Genomic DNA, 21,762 nt, shown 5'->3' on the forward strand with positions numbered 1-21,762 from the left:
CTAGGTTAATTATTACTAGGTTAATTATTACTAGGTTAATTATTACTGGGTTAAGTATTACTAGGTTAATTATTACTAGGTTAATTATTACTGGGTTAAGTATTACTAGGTTAATTATTACTAGGTTAATTATTACTAGGTTAATTATTACTAGGTTAATTATTACTAGGTTAATTATTACTGGGTTAAGTATTATTAGGTTAATTATTGTTTGTAATAATAGCCCTTTGGAAATTGGGAGTTTGGCCATTTATCAGACATAGCAAGATTACGATTTGCAACAATCAGTGGCCAAACTATGTCATGTTAATTTCTTGTTTGTATAGGACGTGTTTCCTCACTCCTCACCTCAACAAAGTTTTTGGTTTCTAGACAACTACCGAAATTCATTGAGCAGACCTAGTTAGATTGTCTGTGCATCGCAAATCGAAAACTTCTTACTTACTTATAGGTATGCAGTGCATGGAGACACAGAAGACAAATATTTGTTGAGGTAAAGATTGTTACTCACTTTCATATTCACTCCATTCGTTTGTTCCAACCCATTCAAATACTCCATGGATATTTTTACTGTGATAGCCAATGAAAAACTCTTGAATTCTGTTCAGTTTCTGGTATGTTTCCCTTATAAACTCATTTTCTTCAAGTGAGCTTATCACAATCAAGTTCCCACCCCTTTTAATACAATATTTTTCTGCTCTATTCCAAGAAAATGTACGTGAACAGAAGTAATAGTATGATGAGTTATATGCAATCCATCCAGGTGGGATTGAGTCTAACAAAAACAAAATGGAGGTAGTTAGAATTTACACAATAACTATATTGTTTGTTGTTTGTTTTCAAAAGACTGAGTGTACTTTTAATGTAGATTAAGTGCAAAGGTAGCATGTACGCTGCCTCAACAGTATCTTGGCAAAGATGTATGGGCAGGGAAGAGTGACATTACAATTGTATGTTGGAGTGATTGTTCGTCACATTGCTTGAGTCTTAAAGAAGACACTTAACTTGCCTCTACACACAGGTGTACAAATAGGTCTGGAATGGTTAAAACAAACATGCGCTGAATACAACTGTAGGTGCAACATTCTAGAGCTGAATGTGTTCCTTATGTGTTTGATCAAATGACCGTGGTAATAATGTGAGACTTTGGGCACTAAGTGCTATTTAATAGCAAAAAAAGTATTATTAAATTATCAAATTGTATTATGTAAAGGAATGGAATGGAAACTCACATTTGTGGCAAATTCCTACTCTAATACCATTATCATGATCACAATTCAAAGTGTTCAATGTATCATCTTTATAATAAACACAGTCATGTGAAAAAGCACTTTGCAACCCTACAAGATTATACAAAAAAAAGCTTATATCAGATACAATGACATAATTTTCGGCAAAGGCACATGGCGAATTAAATAAAATTGTTTACTTTATATATTTCAGTATATCTTTATTCAAAAAAAGTTAAATGACACAAACAGCCGATGGCTGAAACCGTAGTCGTACATTATAAATATAAATATACAATCATGATAAAAACAGGTAAAATATAAAATATATAAAAAAGCAGATCATGAAAATAACATTACAAAACATTAACTACATTTAACAGTCTAGCTATAGTAGGAACAGGTGATTTCTTAAATCGCTCAGTTCTGCCAAACGGAATACGAAGGAGGGGGCGAGACCGAAGGCCGACATCAAGTTCGCGACAATGAGGGAGCATAATCCGAAATATGTCAGAGGCAAGAAGTTTCTCACCAAAAGACAACACCAGACCCACCCTCCTCGTCGCAAGCGATGGGAGGCCGGCGATCTTTGTGTATATCTGAAAGAATGAGTGTCTTATTCTATGATCGCAATGATCAACAACTTTTAAGAATTAAAATATATATAAAAGCAAATACCTGGAGCATATATAAAGGGAACACGATAATTGTATCCATTCCAGAAATAAACATTATCTCCTTTCTTGCGCATTCCAATCAACAGCATTCCATTCCATTGATTAAATATACTATTATTTTTGAGCATGTTCAATACAAATAGCTTGATATTGACAGAAGTAATGTGGACTAAATGTGAATGTTGACCCTTGCAATGGTCACTCGCTCTGTCCCAAGTAAGTGTATCATTTGTAAACATGTGAAAACATTGATTCTCAAAGCTAAACCAACCAGGAGAGCATTGACCTGTAAAAAAAATAAACAAAATTCATTTTCAAAAATTCCTTTAATTGTTGGTATAGATTTTAAATATTGATTTTGCCGGGTTCATAAAGTCCCCCAAAGCCCTTTAAAATTTCATAATAAAATATAACTTTCAGGCTCTTCTCTCGGAATGATACATTTTTTGTGATAATGTGATATAATGATATACTTTTATATTTAAGAAATTGACCTTTGTATCGGAATTCAAATAGGTTCACAAACTTGACCCAGAAAGTCCAAAGGAGAGTTTGTCCAGATGTTTTAATGACCATTTAGTTTATAATAGAATCCCTAAAGAAAACACTTAGCTTAATTTTGTGACTTTCCCATCGTTAAACCAGGAGTGATCGACACTATTTAAGTACAGATTTGACAGTGTCATCCATCACAGAAATACCTTATTATACCGTTAATCACTCCCACTTAAACACCCCTGGATCAACTTAGGACCAATCGTTACCCTCACAGATGATGTAATGACATTATGCAAATGAACCGAGCCAATATACTCCCAAGTTTCAGAAGGGCCCAGACACACCTCACAGCCACTTCTCCAGAAGCAGACTAACACACTTCACACCTCACCGACAGCATCATTGATTGTCCGTTCCTTATCTATACTTATAGTTGTATATTGTACTGAAGTATTATACTGAATAAACAATATAGTGTTACGACAGTCAAGCGAGTTAGAGTCTTTCATTAGTACCTCAACAACCCAACATTATATTACATGGTGGAAGACCCAAATTTCATAAGGAACGGAGTGAGAAAACAAGGAATAAACACTTAACAAGACACGAAGACGAAGACAAAGACAAAAATAACCATATTTGTTTGAAAGGAGAGAAATTTACTTTGACTCAAAAGACAAGCTGAAATTATATTTGAATGAGATCGAGACAAGCAGAAATTTTATCAAATTATTACCATTGGATGAAGACAAAGAAGATAATCGAGGAAGACACAAAAGACAAGCTGAAATTATATTTGAATGAAATCGAGACAAGCAGAAATTTTATGAAATTATAACCATTGGATAAAGACAAAGAAGATAATCGAGGAAGACCCAAGAAGAATCAAAACAGAAGCAAGCGGACAAGAACTGTTTCGTTTAGAGACTTTCAACTTCACGCCGTTTTTTTTTCGATCGTTTTTTTAACATTTACTTTTTTGAACATTGATGAACACCTTTCGCATTTTTTTTTAATTCGTTGTTTGAACATTTAAACATTTTTGAACACTTTTGCATTCTTTTAATTCATTTTAATTGGATCCGAAGCATTTGGGGTAAGTCGAAACCATTTCGAATTTTGATTTGTAACCTTTATTGAAAAAGTGAGAGTTTACATATACACTAAATTGTTTTTGATATTTGATTAATAATTAATATTATAAAGTATGGTCGACGTTGTTGATAACGAAGTAATTTTAAATGAGCCCGTCAATCCTCACCCCGTGCCCCACCTAAGACAAACCGATTTCCTTCCCAAAAGATATGACGGTTCCATAACCGATCACGACCAATGTAGTGCACATTACTTATCGTTTACCGACTACCTTGAGGCCCACACGTTAGAAAACCCTGTAAACAATGCCCAATTAATTAATGTAATAAGTATTTTTAAACGTAGCCTTCAGGGCCAAGCTAGACTCTGGATTGAGGGAAAGCAGTTCGATTCACTAGAATCCTTAAAAACCCAATTCATCAACAGGTTTAGTAAAAACAAATCAATCTATGCGCACATAAGAGAATACGATTCAATTACATACACCACTGGCGACAACGCCGAAAAGCACTTAACCAAAATCAAACAAGCCGCAGACAGAATTGGATACGCTGACCAGCAGATAAAGAATAAATTTATTTCGACCCTTCCACCAAAATGTAGAGCAGCTGTAGCCATGTCCACCCCAATCGATGCCACTATTGAAAATATTGTAAATAGCACACAAAATTACCTTGACCTTTCCGTAGATGATGCCACACGGGAAGTTTCATTCAATATCAATAAGGAAACAGATAGGCCTAATAGTCTCGAATCGCTCCAACATGAGATAAATTCTCTCAAGTTAGACATGGCCACAACAAAACGATCCCTTAATGATGATACTCGACGCTCACGTTCCCCCACCCGAAATTATATCCCAAGACGAAACCGAAGCCCAAGCCCATACAAACCCCGATTCCAGACCCCACCGACCCCAAGATATAGACAACCTCCCCCAACCTGTTATTACTGCGGGAAACCAGGCCACATAGCAAGGCACTGCCGACAACAAAACCGCTCTTACGGAAACTATCCCCCGCCATACCCATACCAACAGTCAAACAATTACTACCCTAGCCACCAGCAGGATTTTTAAAAAGGGGACTAGATGCCGCCTATAATCTGGCCCCCCATACTAAATACGACAATTTTAAGGCAAAATACTTAGGGAATTCAGATAATATTGATTTGTTACTTAACGACAGAAATTACGTAAAAGGAAACTTACCAGATGGTAGAAATGTTTTAACTTTATTTGACAGTGGTTCAACTAGAACTATAATCTCACAATCGTACGTTAATTCCTCACTTTATTTATCGCGTTTAAAGCCAGTTAAAGTGAACACAACTAAATTTAGATTAGGTAACGGTGACTTCTTATATGCCAACCACTTAGTGCAATTCGAATTATTTATCCAAGGACACAAATTTAAAATTTCAGCATTAATCGTTAAAAATTTGACAGGTATTGACCTGATACTTGGAACCGAAACATTGTCTGAACTCGACGGTACTTTAAATTTTAAGGAAAACACATTTCGCATTAGACCAAAGATTTTTAGCTTTCGTCCAGTACACAAGATTTTTCTTAAACCCGGTGATACTAAAACAGTTAAATTAAAAGGAAGGGTTCCCGCCTTCGTACGCAATTCTGATGTTGTTCTACATGCAACCACCCATATTTCAAAACTTTGTCCATCAGATATGTTAGTAAAATTACATAGAGGAGAAACCAACATTGATATCACTAACAACACAAACAGAAACGTATCTCTAAATACACATCAACCTATCGCGAGCCTTCACTTAAGCAACCTTGTAACAGTTACTAACGACCTACCAATTGATAGAATAAAGTTGACCAATGACAACGCAAACAAGTACCCACATTTAGAACGTACAGACCCATTGCTAACTTTAACCGAGGAAGAAATAATTAGAAAACAAGTTGATTTAACAGACAGCGTTTTAACACATAGAGAAAAAGAAGATTTGTATAAAACATTACAACAAAACAGAAACGCATTTTCACTTTATGGTGAACTATCTAGCGGCCCAAACTTCAAAGCTGACATACACCTCTCTAACGATGAACCATTTTTTATTCGCCCATACTTCGCGACAGACAAAGACAAACATGTTATTGAGGCCGAATTGAACAAATTAGTCAAACTAGGAATCTTAGCAGTAGGACACCAATCGTATACTTCCCCTGTCCTTCTTGTTTCAAAGAAAAATTCAAAAGATAAAAGAGTTGTCACAGACTTTCGCTATCTAAATTCCAGGATAAAACGTATTAATCACCCATTCCCATTATTGGCCGAAACTTTGAAAACAATAGGTAACGCTAATGCACAGATTCTTAGCGTAATTGATTTGAAATCAGCGTTCCACTGTGTACCATTAGCCGAACATGCCAAACAATATACAGGTATAGCTTCATATCATGGTGGAAAACATTATTATTATAAGAGATTAGCACAAGGATTAAACGTTTCACCAGGTATATTTCAAGCAAAGATTGACGAAATTTTAAATGAAATCCCAAATTCTAGAGAATTCTGTATCGCCCATCATGATGATATTATTTTATTTAGCCAAGACAAATTTGCTCATAAGCAGCACCTTGTTTCCGTTTTACAAGCCCTACAATTAAATGGTTTTAGAATTTGCCCAAAGAAATGTAAGTTATTCAAGAATAAAGTGCAATATATGGGACACACCATCCTGATTAATTCTTCAGGACACGCATGTATCACACCATTAGGCGACAGGTGTGCAGCTATCCGAAATTTGCCAGTCCCACGAACCCATAAAGAAACTAAACGATTTATTGGTGCAGTAAATTATGTATCCCATTTTTTCCCTCAAATACAATCAATTTTACGTCCGTTACACACACTCGCAAGCAAACGCCGAAAATTTTGTTGGTCTACTGAACACCAGAAAGCATTTGACGAAATTAAACATTTAATGGTTAAACCACCAACTCTTCAAATGCCTAGAAAAGAAGGTAGATTTACGCTATATAGCGACACTTCAAGAACCGCAACAGGTTCATATTTAACACAAACAGTAAACGGTAAAGAACACATAATAGGTTATTATTCCAAAATCTTACCACAAGCCTGTCAACGATATAGCGTCACAGAACTAGAGTTATTTGGACTTTACATTAACGTTTCAGCATTTCGACATTTACTAAAGGGTTGCGAATTTGATGCATTCGTAGACCACTCAGCAATTGTACAAATTTGGAATTCAAAAGATCAGCCATGTACACCCCGTCTACAGAAACTAATATTACGATTGTCCGGATACATTTTCCAAATTGGTTATAAGAAAGGAACTGAATTAGTTTTAGCAGATTTCCTCTCCCGAGCCCCTCGTGATGACGATTCCGAAATTGATCAAGTTGTACCCATTGCATTTAATATTACAGAGACTGAATCCTTTAACCCGATTACAAACACATCTACTAGCAGACCAGTAACAAGGTCATACGCCAAGAAAATGGGAATAAATATACCTGACCTACATAAACCCAAACCCAAACAAACGCCTGTCATTAATCAAAACCCAGTGACAACAAACACGCGACCTACACCTCAACCTACCGCTACACCACAGATAATCACGAGACAACAAACAAACGCACATCGATCACCGCCTATCATAACGCCACCTATCGTAACACCACCCCCAATACGTAATGTAAACATTCGACAACCTCCAGAGGAACGACTAGTAGACAAAAGTAAGCAAAACAAAGATACTACACATCGAAACGTACCAGTTGAATTGTATACATCGCCCAAACCACTAGTACCAAACATAACTGAATTTAAGTCAGCACACATCCCAAAACAACAAGACTTATATAGATTAATGGATGTTATTCAAAGAAAGATAATTAGAGATTATAACCTCCCAGTAGATGTTAAACAATTACGTGTTGAACAAGAAACTTCACCATTTTTTAAGCCAGTTTACGATTATTTAGTTCATGATATCCTTCCAGCTGATAAGAAAGCAGCTCGTGCAGTTCAGAATAAGTCAGAGCAGTACATATTGTGCAACGGTTTACTATTCCGTTTATTTTTCCAAGATAAAGGTGGAGAATTTGTATTGCAATTAGCTGTTCCTGAAAACTTAGCAGAGACTGTTATTTCTCAGTATCACGACAATTTGTTAAGTAGCCACCAAGGTACGATGCGTACTTACCTTACTATTAGGAAATTGTTTTACATGCCTCTTATGTTCGAGAAAGTCAACAATTATACCCAAGCGTGTCTTAGATGTCAACAATTTCGTCCCAAAACCGATAAATTACGTCCTTTACACGATCGAGTAACAGCAACTTACCGTCCCTTTCATACACTCAGTCTAGATTTTAAGAGTATGCCAACTTCACCTTCAGGTTTTAAACATATTATGGTAGTATGTGATGAGATAACTAGATTTTTGATTTGTGTACCTTTGAAATCCATTGATGCCGAAACAATTTGTGAAGCACTAATTCAAAAGGTCATCAGTATTTTTGGACCCCCATCTCGTCTTATTTCAGATGCAGCAACCTCCCTTACAGGAAAATTATTAACACTATTATGTAACACCCTTAATATTGATAGGAAAATCATCAGCGTCCACAATCACGGTAGTTTACAAGTTGAACGTCATATCCGCACCGTATCGGACCTGTTAAAGGTCAACCTTAACCAATTCGGAACAGATTGGGTTAGATTTGTATCAACAACATGTTATGCCTATAACTCGTTTTCATCCCCACATCTAGGAAACCACTCCCCTTACGAATTAGTTTTTGGCCGCCAACCTCCAAGTTTGACCTCATTAGCATTTAACCCTATTTCAGGATTGTCTCATTCCTATGAAGAATACTTTGAACATCTCAAGAAGAAATTTCAAAACATTTCACAGACAATGCTACAATTACAGCGAACACAACAAAACGTCCAAAACTCAAAGATTTCCCAACGCTTAGAAAAAAGTCCAATTTACTCAGTAGGACAACTCGTATATTTATACAAGCCAACATCATCATCACTAACAGCAAATTCAAAGAAAATCGCCGCAGAATGGGTCGGACCATTAGTGATTCATGAAGTACTAGACAGAACACACTACATCCTAGCGACGATTAAAGGAGAAATACTTCGCGACGTATTCAATTATAACAGACTGAAACCCTGTTTTATGAGAACACCCAAAGAACGCAAAAATTTTACACATCTCCAAAAACTTAAACAATTGTTAAATGAACCCACTGATGATAATAACGAGAAAATCCAAAACACCATTAATGTAGTAAATGACGAAACCAATGTTGAATTTGTAGACGAACATGATAGGACACCCACCCAATTGCAATCAGATACCCTTACACATCCAACTAAGATAGAACCCCTTAACTTGCAACCTTACATTGACTGTGTAGAGAATAACATGGGATTAGCAGCCCCATTCCAAATGAAAGAGGAACAAATTAAGGAACAAACTAATCTAATTATGACAGCACCTAATGATTCAAGTATGACATTAAACCGAGGTAGATTTAAAGCAGGACATTTCCAAGTTTTAGTTTCGTATTCTAAACCGACTTCAGCCAAACGCAACACTGATAAAACAAAACACGAATCTAATGATCGCAAATTTTGGTGGAATATTGACAGATATAACGATACAGATAAATTGATTAAAGAGATCATTAAAGATAAACAGATACCGATAAGTGGATCGCCAAAACGATTCATAAAACGTTTGTATAATGCAACGAATTACTGATTTAATTTTTTTTGCAAGATTATTTTTAAATTACGACATTTGCTAAATTAATGATAGCATAGTCTACGTATTTTTGATGAGATTTGTTTAATAATGATGTGATTTCAGTTAAAAGAGAATTGAATTTATGTTTAAGTATTGATTTTGTAACGAGTTTGATAAAGATTAATTTTGAATTTTGAATGATCGATATATTGAGATATTGAAAAGAACGACAATCATTTTGTAACAAATATTTTGTTGAACCTTTGAGTCGTTAATCTCAAGCATTAATTAATTGATATACAATAACAGGAGATTTTCTTAGTACTTTTAATTTTAATATTTTTTAAATTGAGTACAAAAGTCAAATTTGTCGATTGATTGAAATCGTAATTACCTGTGAATATAAATGCTTAAATCGATAAAGTTGTGACGATAATGATATATTGTGGATAAGTTTGTGTCAACGGGACACACACATTTGTTTCTTTAAAGTTTTAAGTGATTGAGTTTGATATTTTGATTTTAGGCTAATCAGCCACAGTTTCTTGAATTTTATGTTTCGATTTGATTGATTTATATTTGAAGGCCATTAGAACGCGATAAGTTGTCGCGCTATTTGATATATATTCATTGTACATATTCTTTAAGTTCTTTAAATTTGACCAATTGACGTTTGATTAACGCTCGAGGGAGGAGTAGAGCCAATTACGAGCTATATATATAAACAACCGGATGGGCAGACTATAAATAAGTCGCACGAGCGTATCAAATATACAGTATTTACTGTCGAATTATAAGTTAATTTACTTTTGTGAGATTGTTATAATAGTTGAACTTGAAATTTTATTGTTTGAGTTTTATATCGTTTATTTAGTTTAATATTGTTTATTTTAAATACATTTTAATTTTATTTATCTTAATTTTAGTCAATTCCCAAATTTCCCCCTAAAATGGAATCCGAAAAGCTTGACGTTACACAGTTATGCTTAAAACACAAAATTCAAATGACGCCCCTGTCCACAGAATGTGCCCTTATAAAGAAGATAATCCTTTACCAAAGCGAACAAAACGTAATTCTCCATATTACCAAAATGATGCCATTTACTTTAGATTCCTTGAAAAGAGTTTTATTATTCCTTTGCGACATCCGTCCAGCAGACCAACTGACAAACCTCAAATTAAATACCCTTTTACACATTGGCAGTTATTTATGTTGTTTCGACAAAATGTCCTCCCCCATTATAGACTACATTTGGAAGCATAAGAGTGAACCAGCCCTACTTGACTTTTCCACAATCGACCTTTCCATTAATCTAGACGGCATCGCCACTTGTATACCAAACACACATGAATTTCACAGACAACATATTTATTCTATGACCCTCCTGCTCTTAGCAATTACAAAAGACATCAAAGCCCCACAATGCACAACATTTTTTTCAAGAGTCCGACAACAAACAGGCATCATACCCCAAGACGAATTAAAACCTAGCGAACACTCACCATTTGGATATGTTGTAACTAAATATAAGAAAAAACTATATTCGCACATTCGTAACATGCAGTACCTGGAAAATAAATACCAAGATACCCCCTGCCAAATTTGTCAATGTAACCCCGAAATTAAAAACTTTCATACTGATTGTACAATCAACAAATGCTGCGGAACATTGTTTCACAAAAATTGCCAACAAATAAACAAGAAATACCAATGCTTGAATTGCGGTATGGTATATTTGAATGAGATGCCTTACACTGCTACCTACATGTTGGACGACGGCACACTGTGGACTACATCCCATTATTATCGATTATTATATGATTGATTTCAATTTATCCTTTATCAATTTTTTTTCTATTTCAAATAATTAACGAGAGTCGACTTCTTGACCGATGTTTTTTAGGGAAACCCAACCGTTGTGATGTTTATATTTCGGTAATCCGAGTGTAGCATGCCTCCAAAGCAACGGACCCACAATTATGTCGATCTTGAAGAACACTTTTGTTTTTTTTATATACATTTTTTGTTTCAAATTTTATATAAATTCCGGAATTTTTATACCAAATTCATTTTTAATTTTATTTTTTTTAAGAGAGAGAAGAGAGAGAGTGAAAGTGATAAGGTTACACTTCAGAGTCAATGGTTTTGGCTAACTCAATTTTTGCATATATGTATAATGTTTTTTTTCTTTTATATAACTTTAATTTTGCATGCCACTATTATAACCATTTTTATATGTTAAATAGATTAGAAAAAAAAAAAGGGAAACAGAGGGATGTGATATAATGATATACTTTTATATTTAAGAAATTGACCTTTGTATCGGAATTCAAATAGGTTCACAAACTTGACCCAGAAAGTCCAAAGGAGAGTTTGTCCAGATGTTTTAATGACCATTTAGTTTATAATAGAATCCCTAAAGAAAACACTTAGCTTAATTTTGTGACTTTCCCATCGTTAAACCAGGAGTGATCGACACTATTTAAGTACAGATTTGACAGTGTCATCCATCACAGAAATACCTTATTATACCGTTAATCACTCCCACTTAAACACCCCTGGATCAACTTAGGACCAATCGTTACCCTCACAGATGATGTAATGACATTATGCAAATGAACCGAGCCAATATACTCCCAAGTTTCAGAAGGGCCCAGACACACCTCACAGCCACTTCTCCAGAAGCAGACTAACACACTTCACACCTCACCGACAGCATCATTGATTGTCCGTTCCTTATCTATACTTATAGTTGTATATTGTACTGAAGTATTATACTGAATAAACAATATAGTGTTACGACAGTCAAGCGAGTTAGAGTCTTTCATTAGTACCTCAACAACCCAACATTATATTACAATAATCAACAGGATTTTGTAAGTTTTTATTGATTGATTGTTTTTATAATTATACTATGGTATATAGTATTAAGTATACTTACTTATAGGGCTCCAAGCTATATGAAAAAAATAATGAATAGATTTATATAAATTAAGTAACATTTTATTTTTTAAACATCATATTAGAAAGCTTTTGCACGAGCATGTAAACTTTGTTGCTATTTCCCAACATGCAAGCTCCACCCACTTTGTAAACAAATCGATCTGGGTGTGCGCAGGTATTACGAAAAACCTTAGCTATGTGCGTTGAGAACCTTACTTCTGAAAAAGGGCGTCAATAAAAAGGTTTAACTAAAGGGTATTGAAACATGGAAGAATCATACATAGCTTTACAATCAAAACAACTTACAAGCTTCATTAAAAGCCCATTGGCTTAGATTTCCATACACGAGTTTGTATTTCGCAATCCATTTTCCCACTAGTACTGAAAACCTGGGATGCAATTCAGGATGCCATTGAGAAATGTTAAAATTACTGTCAGTTGTCTGTCCAATGACAGCATAATTGTTAGACTCAAACAAAGAAACCACAATTCGGTAAATAACTGCAGGGCCATTTGTAATATCTTCATTGTACCAATTTAGACTGTCTTCGGTGATTGTTGGACTTGCGGTTGGAATCTCTAAAAAAAGTATTTAAACTATTTAAAAACATTCATTCATTACTACTTACTGTGTTTATTGAACCAGCAAGCACTTTTTTTTATTATAGGAAGAGGCTCAGCTTGTTGATACTATACAATATTGGATACCTTGTTGCTTGATCATAACAAAAATATTACACCCAAAGTGGTCTAAACCTTTTTAAAAAGAATTTTTACCATTGTGTTCATCATGTAAAAGATTGTCTTCATTGTAATCTGTAAGAAATTATTAAAAATGAAGTACAGAAGGAAACAACAAAGCAGGGTTTTAAAATGGATAACATACTGTGATTACTGTATGACGGGAATAAGCTAAATTAAAACTTTGGTAAATATATTGTTAAGGCAATTGTAAAGTATAATCACACAATCACTATTGCTTCTTACTCTATCAAACTAGTTTGACAAAAAAAAGATGTGCCCAAATATGGTAGCGACCTCATTGTGTCCATATATGGGCACATCACATTATTTTGTCACATAAAATTTTAATAGTTTAGACAGAGATTTGGTTTATTCAGAAGGATTTTTTGTAGTATAGCACCACCTATTTGAACAAAAAATAATAATTCACCACAATTCTTGACAATTGATTTAAAAACCCAGAACATAACAATGTCATAGTTACCAACCGTCTCGCATTGTGCGGGACGGTCCCACATTTTTAAGTTATTTTTAATGAAACACATGCATGACCGCATTTTTGTCACGCAATTAGCAGAGGTATATGCATCATTGTTCTCACAATTGAGAGGAAAATGCATTCAAATTAATTGGTATATTTAAAAAGTATAGAAAATTATGCGAGTATTTTATTATTATTATTTTTTTTTTTTTTTTTTTATTATATTCATATTATACCACCACATACTGTATATCAACAAAAATATTAATTTTTTTCCGTTATCGCTCGCCGTGACGAAGGATGGGCCGATAGCAGGCATGTGACAATCAAGATTACTAATTGCCATTGGTCAGTGGATCAGTTCAATTTTTACCCTCCAAAAACAGAAATTTATAAATAAAATAAATTCAAGAATCAGCATGAAAATAATGTTGAATTACAAATTACAAGTATAGACTCAAATTAGGTTTTAAAATAATGCATGTACTAATGCTACAGTGTAGTCTGTTCCACATTTCAAATCTTTCGAAATACAAAACTGTATCATGTTAAATTAAAATGTGCCCCTTTTTGAGCTATGATCATAAACTGACCTATATCATAAAAAAACAAATTAAAATAAAGTTTCTTCTTACGTATTTCGCAGCAGAAAGCAGATTGAGTATCAGTACATGAAACATCAGTCCAATGTCCATCGGTAACAGATAGCCTAGTACAACGTTGTCTATAGCCATCACTAGGAAACAAATCTGAAAGATCACAAAGGGTAAAGGCCTTAACTCCCTATTTTGTTCTGTTCTCAAAGACAATTAATTCAGCAACAGAATGATGCCGGGCTAGGCCTATAGCTAGCACACGTTACTGCTGTTTACCAGCTGGTCCTACAAAAGTAAGCCAAAATAGGTCTCTACGATAGGATATTTAAGTAATTCTATTAATTATGTAGTGTCACTAGTTTTAATTGCCATAGACCTTTATGTCATTTTAACTAAAGTTGTTTTAATTCGTATAATGGTTTTATACATGTATGTACTGCGTCTATAAGCAATCATTGATTGGATATATGGCGCCTTATAAATGCTTTGATTATTATTATTATTTTTTTTACAAAACGTCCAGAATTACTGAAAAGTTAAACACTAACCTGGACATATGAAGCGAACTTTATAGTCACTACATATGTTGTCGCTTTGCTTTGCATTTGTACAACCAAGACCAAATTTAGTGTTGCAAGTGATGGTTTCTCCAGTAGTAGTGTAAAGTTGACCATCAACAGTTTCACATTCAATGTCTGTTGGATGCTTACACATTTGACCAGGGTTCCCCTAAAAGAGGGATTTAACATTATACACATTATATTATATACTTTTATTTTGTATTAAATGTACATTTTCAGAACTTGTTTTTTATTTTGTTAAAGTCAAATGGCATATCATTTTCTATAATTTATAAATATAATTCATTTCTAAAAAAGTATTGGCAACGTATGATAAAGTAATTGAAAATAAAACATGCACATACTGTTAATCATTACTTACATTGTACAATCTGTAAACAAGTTCCCAATCTCCACCATTACTGGGATCGTCTGTATCAAACCATGGAGTCCATGGGTCTATAAATAAACGGTAGCATCAGCAATAATTACACTACATATACAGTCTAATATCTACAACAACTATCTAAATCATGGTATCACTAGGATAGCTTTGGCCTCAATTTTCCATGGCAAACTAAACAGCAATGCATTATTGAACATGTAGTTTATAAAGTTTTTCAATTTTTACTTACGTTTATAAGTACTCCATTCATTGGTGCCAACCCATTCAAAGACATTTTCAATGTTCTTATGATGATATCCAATAGAGGTCCAAATAACTTCAAATTCAAGCTGTTTAAAGTGATTGCTTACAAATTCATTCTCCTCCCTAGAGCTGATTACAACAAGATTGCCACCATACTGAGAACAATATGAATCTGCCTCATTCCAAGATATTTCGTCAACTCCAAAATAGTATAGTGATGAGTTGTGAGAGATCCATCCTGGCTTAAATTCTTAAAAGTTAAATGTATTTTCCCCAAAAACATGAAAACAAAATAAAGATTAATAAAATAAGACTTTGAATATTGAATTTTGCAGTCTTTACAAAAAAATAATGATTTCACTTTATAAAAAGATCAAATTAAACCAAAAACCATTTGTCTGACAGACAATTTGACAATTTTTTGCTTTAATTACGGTTTTTTCAGGTAACACAACATTAAAATGGCAAAATAAAATAAAACAGATTTTTCAGGGGACAATAATTATATCTTTAATGTAAATAATCAAGAGTAATTAAATGAAAAACAACTCTTTGAAATGAGACTTGGTTTACGCATAGTGTAGTTTAAACCATCATGTAATTGGTGAATAACTTGCTGTTGGATAGGTATAAATAAGAATTTTTAATTGTTAATTAACTAATAACCAAACTGATAGGAGTGAGTGGCCGGCCGGTTAAGACAGTAGAACCGTAATTACGTAGCCATAATATCGGCAAGAGTTCACCGCTCACTTGCTCTATGGTTCTGGTTGTAAAACGAGTCTTCTTGGATAAGGACTATAAACCAGTGTACACATATAGCTCATCTACATTGTAAAGAACCCAGTGCATCTTTCAAGATGAGTAGGGTTTACCCTGGTGTACTTCTAGTACACTCACAGCCAGGGATTATAACTGGATCCTTTGGGAGACCAGTGTTTGCCTGAAAGGATCACTCAGTATAAATAAAAACATAAATAATACTACCATAATTGCCTTGACAAACTGGAATGCCTGTGTGGCTATCTGTACATGAAATGTTTTGTAGTGAAAAATCATCCTCAACATTTACCAGAACACAATCAGCCTCATGTACATCAATTGTCTGACCACAATGCCAATCTGCAGACGAATTAAAAATACAATTTATTCAGGATTACCACAACAATGATAATAAAAATACTAATGCTTCCAGAAAGAATAGCTGAAAATGATTTTAAGGTTTGTTGATTAGTGTTATTTATTAATAAAAGCTTTCAAATTGAAACAACCTAAGACGCCATGTTGTTGTCCAGAAAATGTCAGGGTTTTGATTTTTTTCCTTGTCTTTTCTGAGATTCAATCACCTTTATTTCCATTTCAATACATAATTTTGTTTATATAATCATTTTCATTAATAAATGTCTTTTCAACAGCAACTGCTGATCCGTCATCTGGACCTATAGTAGAATCGAGCAAATTGGGTCTGATGACAAAACTTAACTTATGCAAATAGTACATGCATATCATGACATCATAAGCCCCCTAGGTCGTCACAAAATTGAAAGTTTCCCAATAGCTTAATCATTATTATAGTAGTGGGACAATACAAATATCAAATAAATGTATTAACCTGGAGCATGTGAAAAATTTACAGCTACATTCTCATACGGAATATGTCCTTTCCAGACAAAAGCATCCTCGTCTTTTTTCATACCAACAAATAACCAATTGGCCTCTTCCATTTTCTGGGCTCCTAGCATGAGCAGTACAAAGTTTTTAATGTCGACGGACGTGATATGAGCTAAATGTGATTGTCTTGCCTTACAGTATTCATCTGCCTCATTCCAAGACATCCTTTCATCATTAATGTGAAAACACTGATTCTCAAAACTCATCCAGTCAGGTAAGCATTGACCTAGGACAAAATTAATTAAATTTCAATTCCAAAAATGTTCATTTTAATTTTATTGTATAAAGTACTTCAAACACCAGGACCTACTAAAAGTGTATGACGTGGAATGAATGAAATGGAATGGCTGAAAAGGTATGGAAAGTGTATTTTTTCTATGTTTTCGTTTACAATGTTCATCACAGTGTGCAGTCTGCATACACGCTTGCTACTATAATTGCACTCTTGTTCGGACGTAGCAACAAATAAGCGCTTATTTTCATCCTAGGCCTGAGGGCTGAGGCATAACCGTTCGGATGTACAGAATATGTACCGCTGAACCATGCAATAATAATCGAATCATGGCCTGAAATTAGGTTTAAAGGAGAATGATTGGATGAAGGATGAAACAATATGTATGCGGCAGCAACAAGCTAGTATGTACATAGGATGAATGCCTACTGTAGGGCCTGGCAACAGACTTTTGAACGACCTTGTTATCAGAGATTAATTATACGAAGTAGGCTGATGAGCCCTAAGAATTGTCATATATGGTCATTTCATGAGGCAATGCAAATTATTTTTGGTTTGTTTTTTACTACTGGTTGACATATTGATAAGTTACCATGCTTATACATTCACGCCTTTCATATAGAGTACTGTAAATGTTGTTTTGGCTGAGGTCAAGACCTATTCTCTAATATTGCAATTACAAATTTAAAATAAACCTACTATATATTGGAATCCATAGTCTAGGACTTGGTTTCCCAGCAACAAGAAAACCATCAACTCGTTTAGTAACTCCAATTACAATTGAGTATTCTCCTGATTCTTGTAGTCCAGTTACCTCCCATGTAGTTTTCTTTGTGACCCCGACCAATGCAGGTGTTGCATCTTGTGGTGGACGCCATTGATTGTAAATGTAGATTCTGTAGTTGACAATTGGTTCAAGGCCATAGTCATGTCCAGATGTCCAATTTCTCCAAGTAATGATAACGCTGTTAGGTGTACGAAGACTAACCCATGGTGTGTCATATAATGCTGGCAAAACTAACACAAAAATAAAAAGATACTAATACAAATGGAGTTTGAATTGAAGGCAAAGGAGTATAGAAATAATTTATGTTTATGAGAGGAATGGTACAAATCATTCATGTTGCGTGTGTGTTAACGCAAATGAAATTGCAGTACTCGATTGTATAAACAACACTGCACTTTTGAGAGCGCTGTGAACCACAATCATCCATTCAAAGAATCTACTAACAGATATGTTTTACACATCTTTAATATAAATATAGTAATAAAACACTGCTAGTAATTGAATTTCTTTTAAAAAAAACTTATATATAGATAGATTGTATGATATATACATGTACTGGGTATACCAGGGATGAATGATTTTTATAAAGAAAATTAATTAAATTATCGGACCTGCTTATAGAAATCTGTCAAGTATAACAGCATTTACAAACCTGTTTGACAGCCTTCTCCTGCCCAGCCCGTCTCACATCCATTTTCACATGTACCATTAAACTTGTGACAGTTTGCTTGATTATGACAATGACATTTCTTGTGACATTGTTCCCCAAAAAAACCAACAGGACAAGGTGTATCTGCTTCATAATCTAAATAAAACAAAACAAACTATCTTATTTTTTAACTTATTAAACTATTTAAACCAGATACACATCTAGTACATTTTTTTAGATGAGCAAGGGGTTACCATGGAGAGGGCGAGCCTTAGACACGCTACAGTAATCTTTAGGCATTTTTCCGTGTAATAAAAAGAAAAAAAACAGAACAATTTTTTATTAGAAATAATACCCGGTGGCATTGTAACTCCTTGAAAATTCGTAAAATCCAACTTAAGTTATAACATTATAAAAAAGTTTTGCAACACTACTTTTTTGTCTACAAATAATTGACTTTACTATCAATGTTGCAAAGGTTTATATTTTATGATAAACAATAGGAACCTATCCTTTAAGGAAAGTTGCAACATACCTGTACATGAGCTGTCGGCACACAATTCAATACTGTATTTCTTTATCAAGTATTATTCATTTAGTAGCAAATTAAATCAGATATATATGTAAAAAGATTTTGTATCAAAATAAAAAAATGAGAGAAAGAACAGAGCATCTTAAAAATCCAAATTTGTTGGGTTAGCTTTTAGAAAAATTCAAAATGAAAACCAACCTAGACACTTGTGACCGGTAAAATTATGTGAACACATTACATTTGTTTTACATCCAGTCTGCCTATCATAGTCACTTTCACTGCAGTGAGCAATCTTCTTGCAATCAGAACCATACTCCGGATACCCACAAGCTTTTTGCAATGAAACAAATACAACAAATATTACACATACTGCAGCCCTAACATAAAATAATGTTTTCCTATTGATTGATTGAATTTATTTGATGCTCAACATTAAAATTGCATACAGACAAAAGACAAAATAACGAGCATCAGGAACACCCATTAGGCCGGAAAAAAACCAGCCTATTTCCAATGGGGTCCAAATTGCACATAATAAACAATAACAAATACAACATTTATTTAAAAAATACATATAAAACTAGAAAGCCACTCCGAGAGGGCATACCTCCGCCTACTGTAAAATTCTCCTACATAAGATTTCTCCGGTAAAAAAAAAAAAATATATATTTGTGCGTGTCTTAATGCTGTTTGTGATTTAGGCTAATTTTATTACAAGCATGTGTATGCGAGTTTGGTGTAATTGTTATGAAACAAGCCTTTCAATTAACAATAGCTTCAGTCGACTAACAAGAGAACAGCAACGCGAAAATCAAACAAGTGAATTTGAAAAGAAATAGGTTTTTTAAACTACCCGCATCAAAAAACTTGCACATTAAATCTAATTATGTTTTAAAATTACAAATCACAAATTATAACACTTGCCTCTTGTACAAAAATGAAGTTTTTTGGACAAGTAGTTCTCGAGAAAATGCAATTTCAGTTTACTTGTTACTTTAAGACTGGGTGCCGGCTTTTGAAAAATTCTGTCCTATCTTTTAACACTAGCAGGTCTAAAAAAGTATACTAAAAAGTGGTCCAGAATTGGGACTGTGGTCCCAAATGGTCCCAAAATTTAATGGAATGGTCCTTGACCACATATCTATATGTCTATTCATTTTGGTAAAGATCTTGTAATTACTTTTTGAGTAATCCTGCTAACAAACAAACAAACAAACAAACAAACAGACAAACAAACTAGCCTTCGCGCATAGCGCGATACTTGGCCAAATCAAAATTGGCCTTCTAAACAAACTTGACCTTGACCGATTTTAACCCGATCAAAGTTCAGTATATGTCATAAACCTCCCATTTAACATGAAAATAGAGACATAATTTCTCTAGATTTAATTATAAATCAGCCGTATAGGCCTAATTTATATACTAATAAATATACTTGAACAAACAATAAAAAAAAATCTGATTTCGTTTCATTTCCCAAGGTGAGACTCGATCTCGGTAACTTAAATGCTGTAGACACCAGCACAGACCACCGAGCCATACACAACTGACTAACATTTGAAGAAAGATTCCTCTGTGTATTTACCATTGTGAGCGATAGAGCGATGACAAACACACACACAAACCGAACAATAGAACAGCAACGCGAAAAACACACTGGTGAATTTGAAGAGAAATAGGTTTTGTAAACTACTTGCATCAAAAAACCTGTATATTAAACCAATTTATGTTTTAAAATTACAAATCACCAATTATAACTCTTGCTTCTTGTACAAAAATGAAGTTTTTTGGAGAAGTAGTTCTCGAGAAAATGCAATTTTAGTTTACTTGTTAATTTAAGACTGCTCACCGGCCTTTGATAATTCTGTCCTTTCTTTTAACACTAGCAGGTCTAAAAGTAATTTTTAAAAGTGGTCCAGAATTGGGACCATGGTCCGGATTTTAACCAAAATTGGGCAGTGTCGTCCTTGCACCAGGTGACATGTATGGTAGAAATTTGCAGTCATTCGAACCAAAACTGTGAGCGCTAGAGTGATGACAAACAAACAAACAAACAAACATACAAACAAACAAACAAACTAGCCTTCGCGCATAGCGCGATACTTGGCCAAATCAAAATTGGCCTCCTGACATTGACCCAATTTTCACCAAAAGTGTGTGTCTTATGCTGTGTGATTTAGGCTAATTTCACTACAATCATGTGTATACGAGTTTGGTGTACAGGTTATGTAACCAGCCTTTCAACGAACAATAGCTTTAGTCGGCTAACAATAGAACAGCACGCGGAAAAAACACACGGGTGAATTTGAAAAGAATTAGGTTTTGTAAACTACTCGCATCAAAAAACCTCTATATTAAATCTAATTCAGTTTTAAAATTACAAATCACAAATTATAACACTTGCCTCTTGTACAAAAATGAAGTTTTTTGGACAAGTAGTTCTCGAGAAAATGCAATTTTAGTTTACTTGTTAATTTAAGACTGCTCACCGGATTTTGATAATTCTGTCCTATCTTTTAACACTAGCAGGTCTGAACATAATTTTTAAAAGTGGTCCAGAATTGGGACCGTGGTCCAGATTTTAACCTAAATTGGGCAGTGTCGTCCTTGCACCAGGTGACATGTATGGTAGTAATTTGGAGTCATTCG

General features: G+C 34.2%; 1 protein-coding gene across 1 annotated transcript; it reads right to left on the reverse strand.

The window, feature by feature from the left end:
• Positions 1–1,875: 1,875 nt before the first annotated feature.
• On the reverse strand, positions 1,876–18,250 carry LOC140057621 (uncharacterized). Its single transcript, XM_072103337.1, has 11 exons — positions 17,845–18,250; positions 16,855–17,139; positions 16,230–16,364; positions 15,229–15,492; positions 14,976–15,052; positions 14,582–14,762; positions 14,073–14,186; positions 12,990–13,028; positions 12,519–12,791; positions 12,211–12,225; positions 1,876–2,192 (listed from the first exon to the last, which is right to left on the reverse strand). Exons 2-11 carry the CDS (start codon positions 17,117–17,119, stop codon positions 1,876–1,878), a joined length of 1,680 nt encoding a protein of 559 aa, XP_071959438.1. The 5' UTR covers positions 17,120–17,139; positions 17,845–18,250.
• Positions 18,251–21,762: the final 3,512 nt, after the last annotated feature.

Source organism: Antedon mediterranea, chromosome 8 (genome assembly GCF_964355755.1).
Source record: "Antedon mediterranea chromosome 8, ecAntMedi1.1, whole genome shotgun sequence".
NCBI classification, from domain to species: Eukaryota; Metazoa; Echinodermata; class Crinoidea; order Comatulida; family Antedonidae; genus Antedon; species Antedon mediterranea.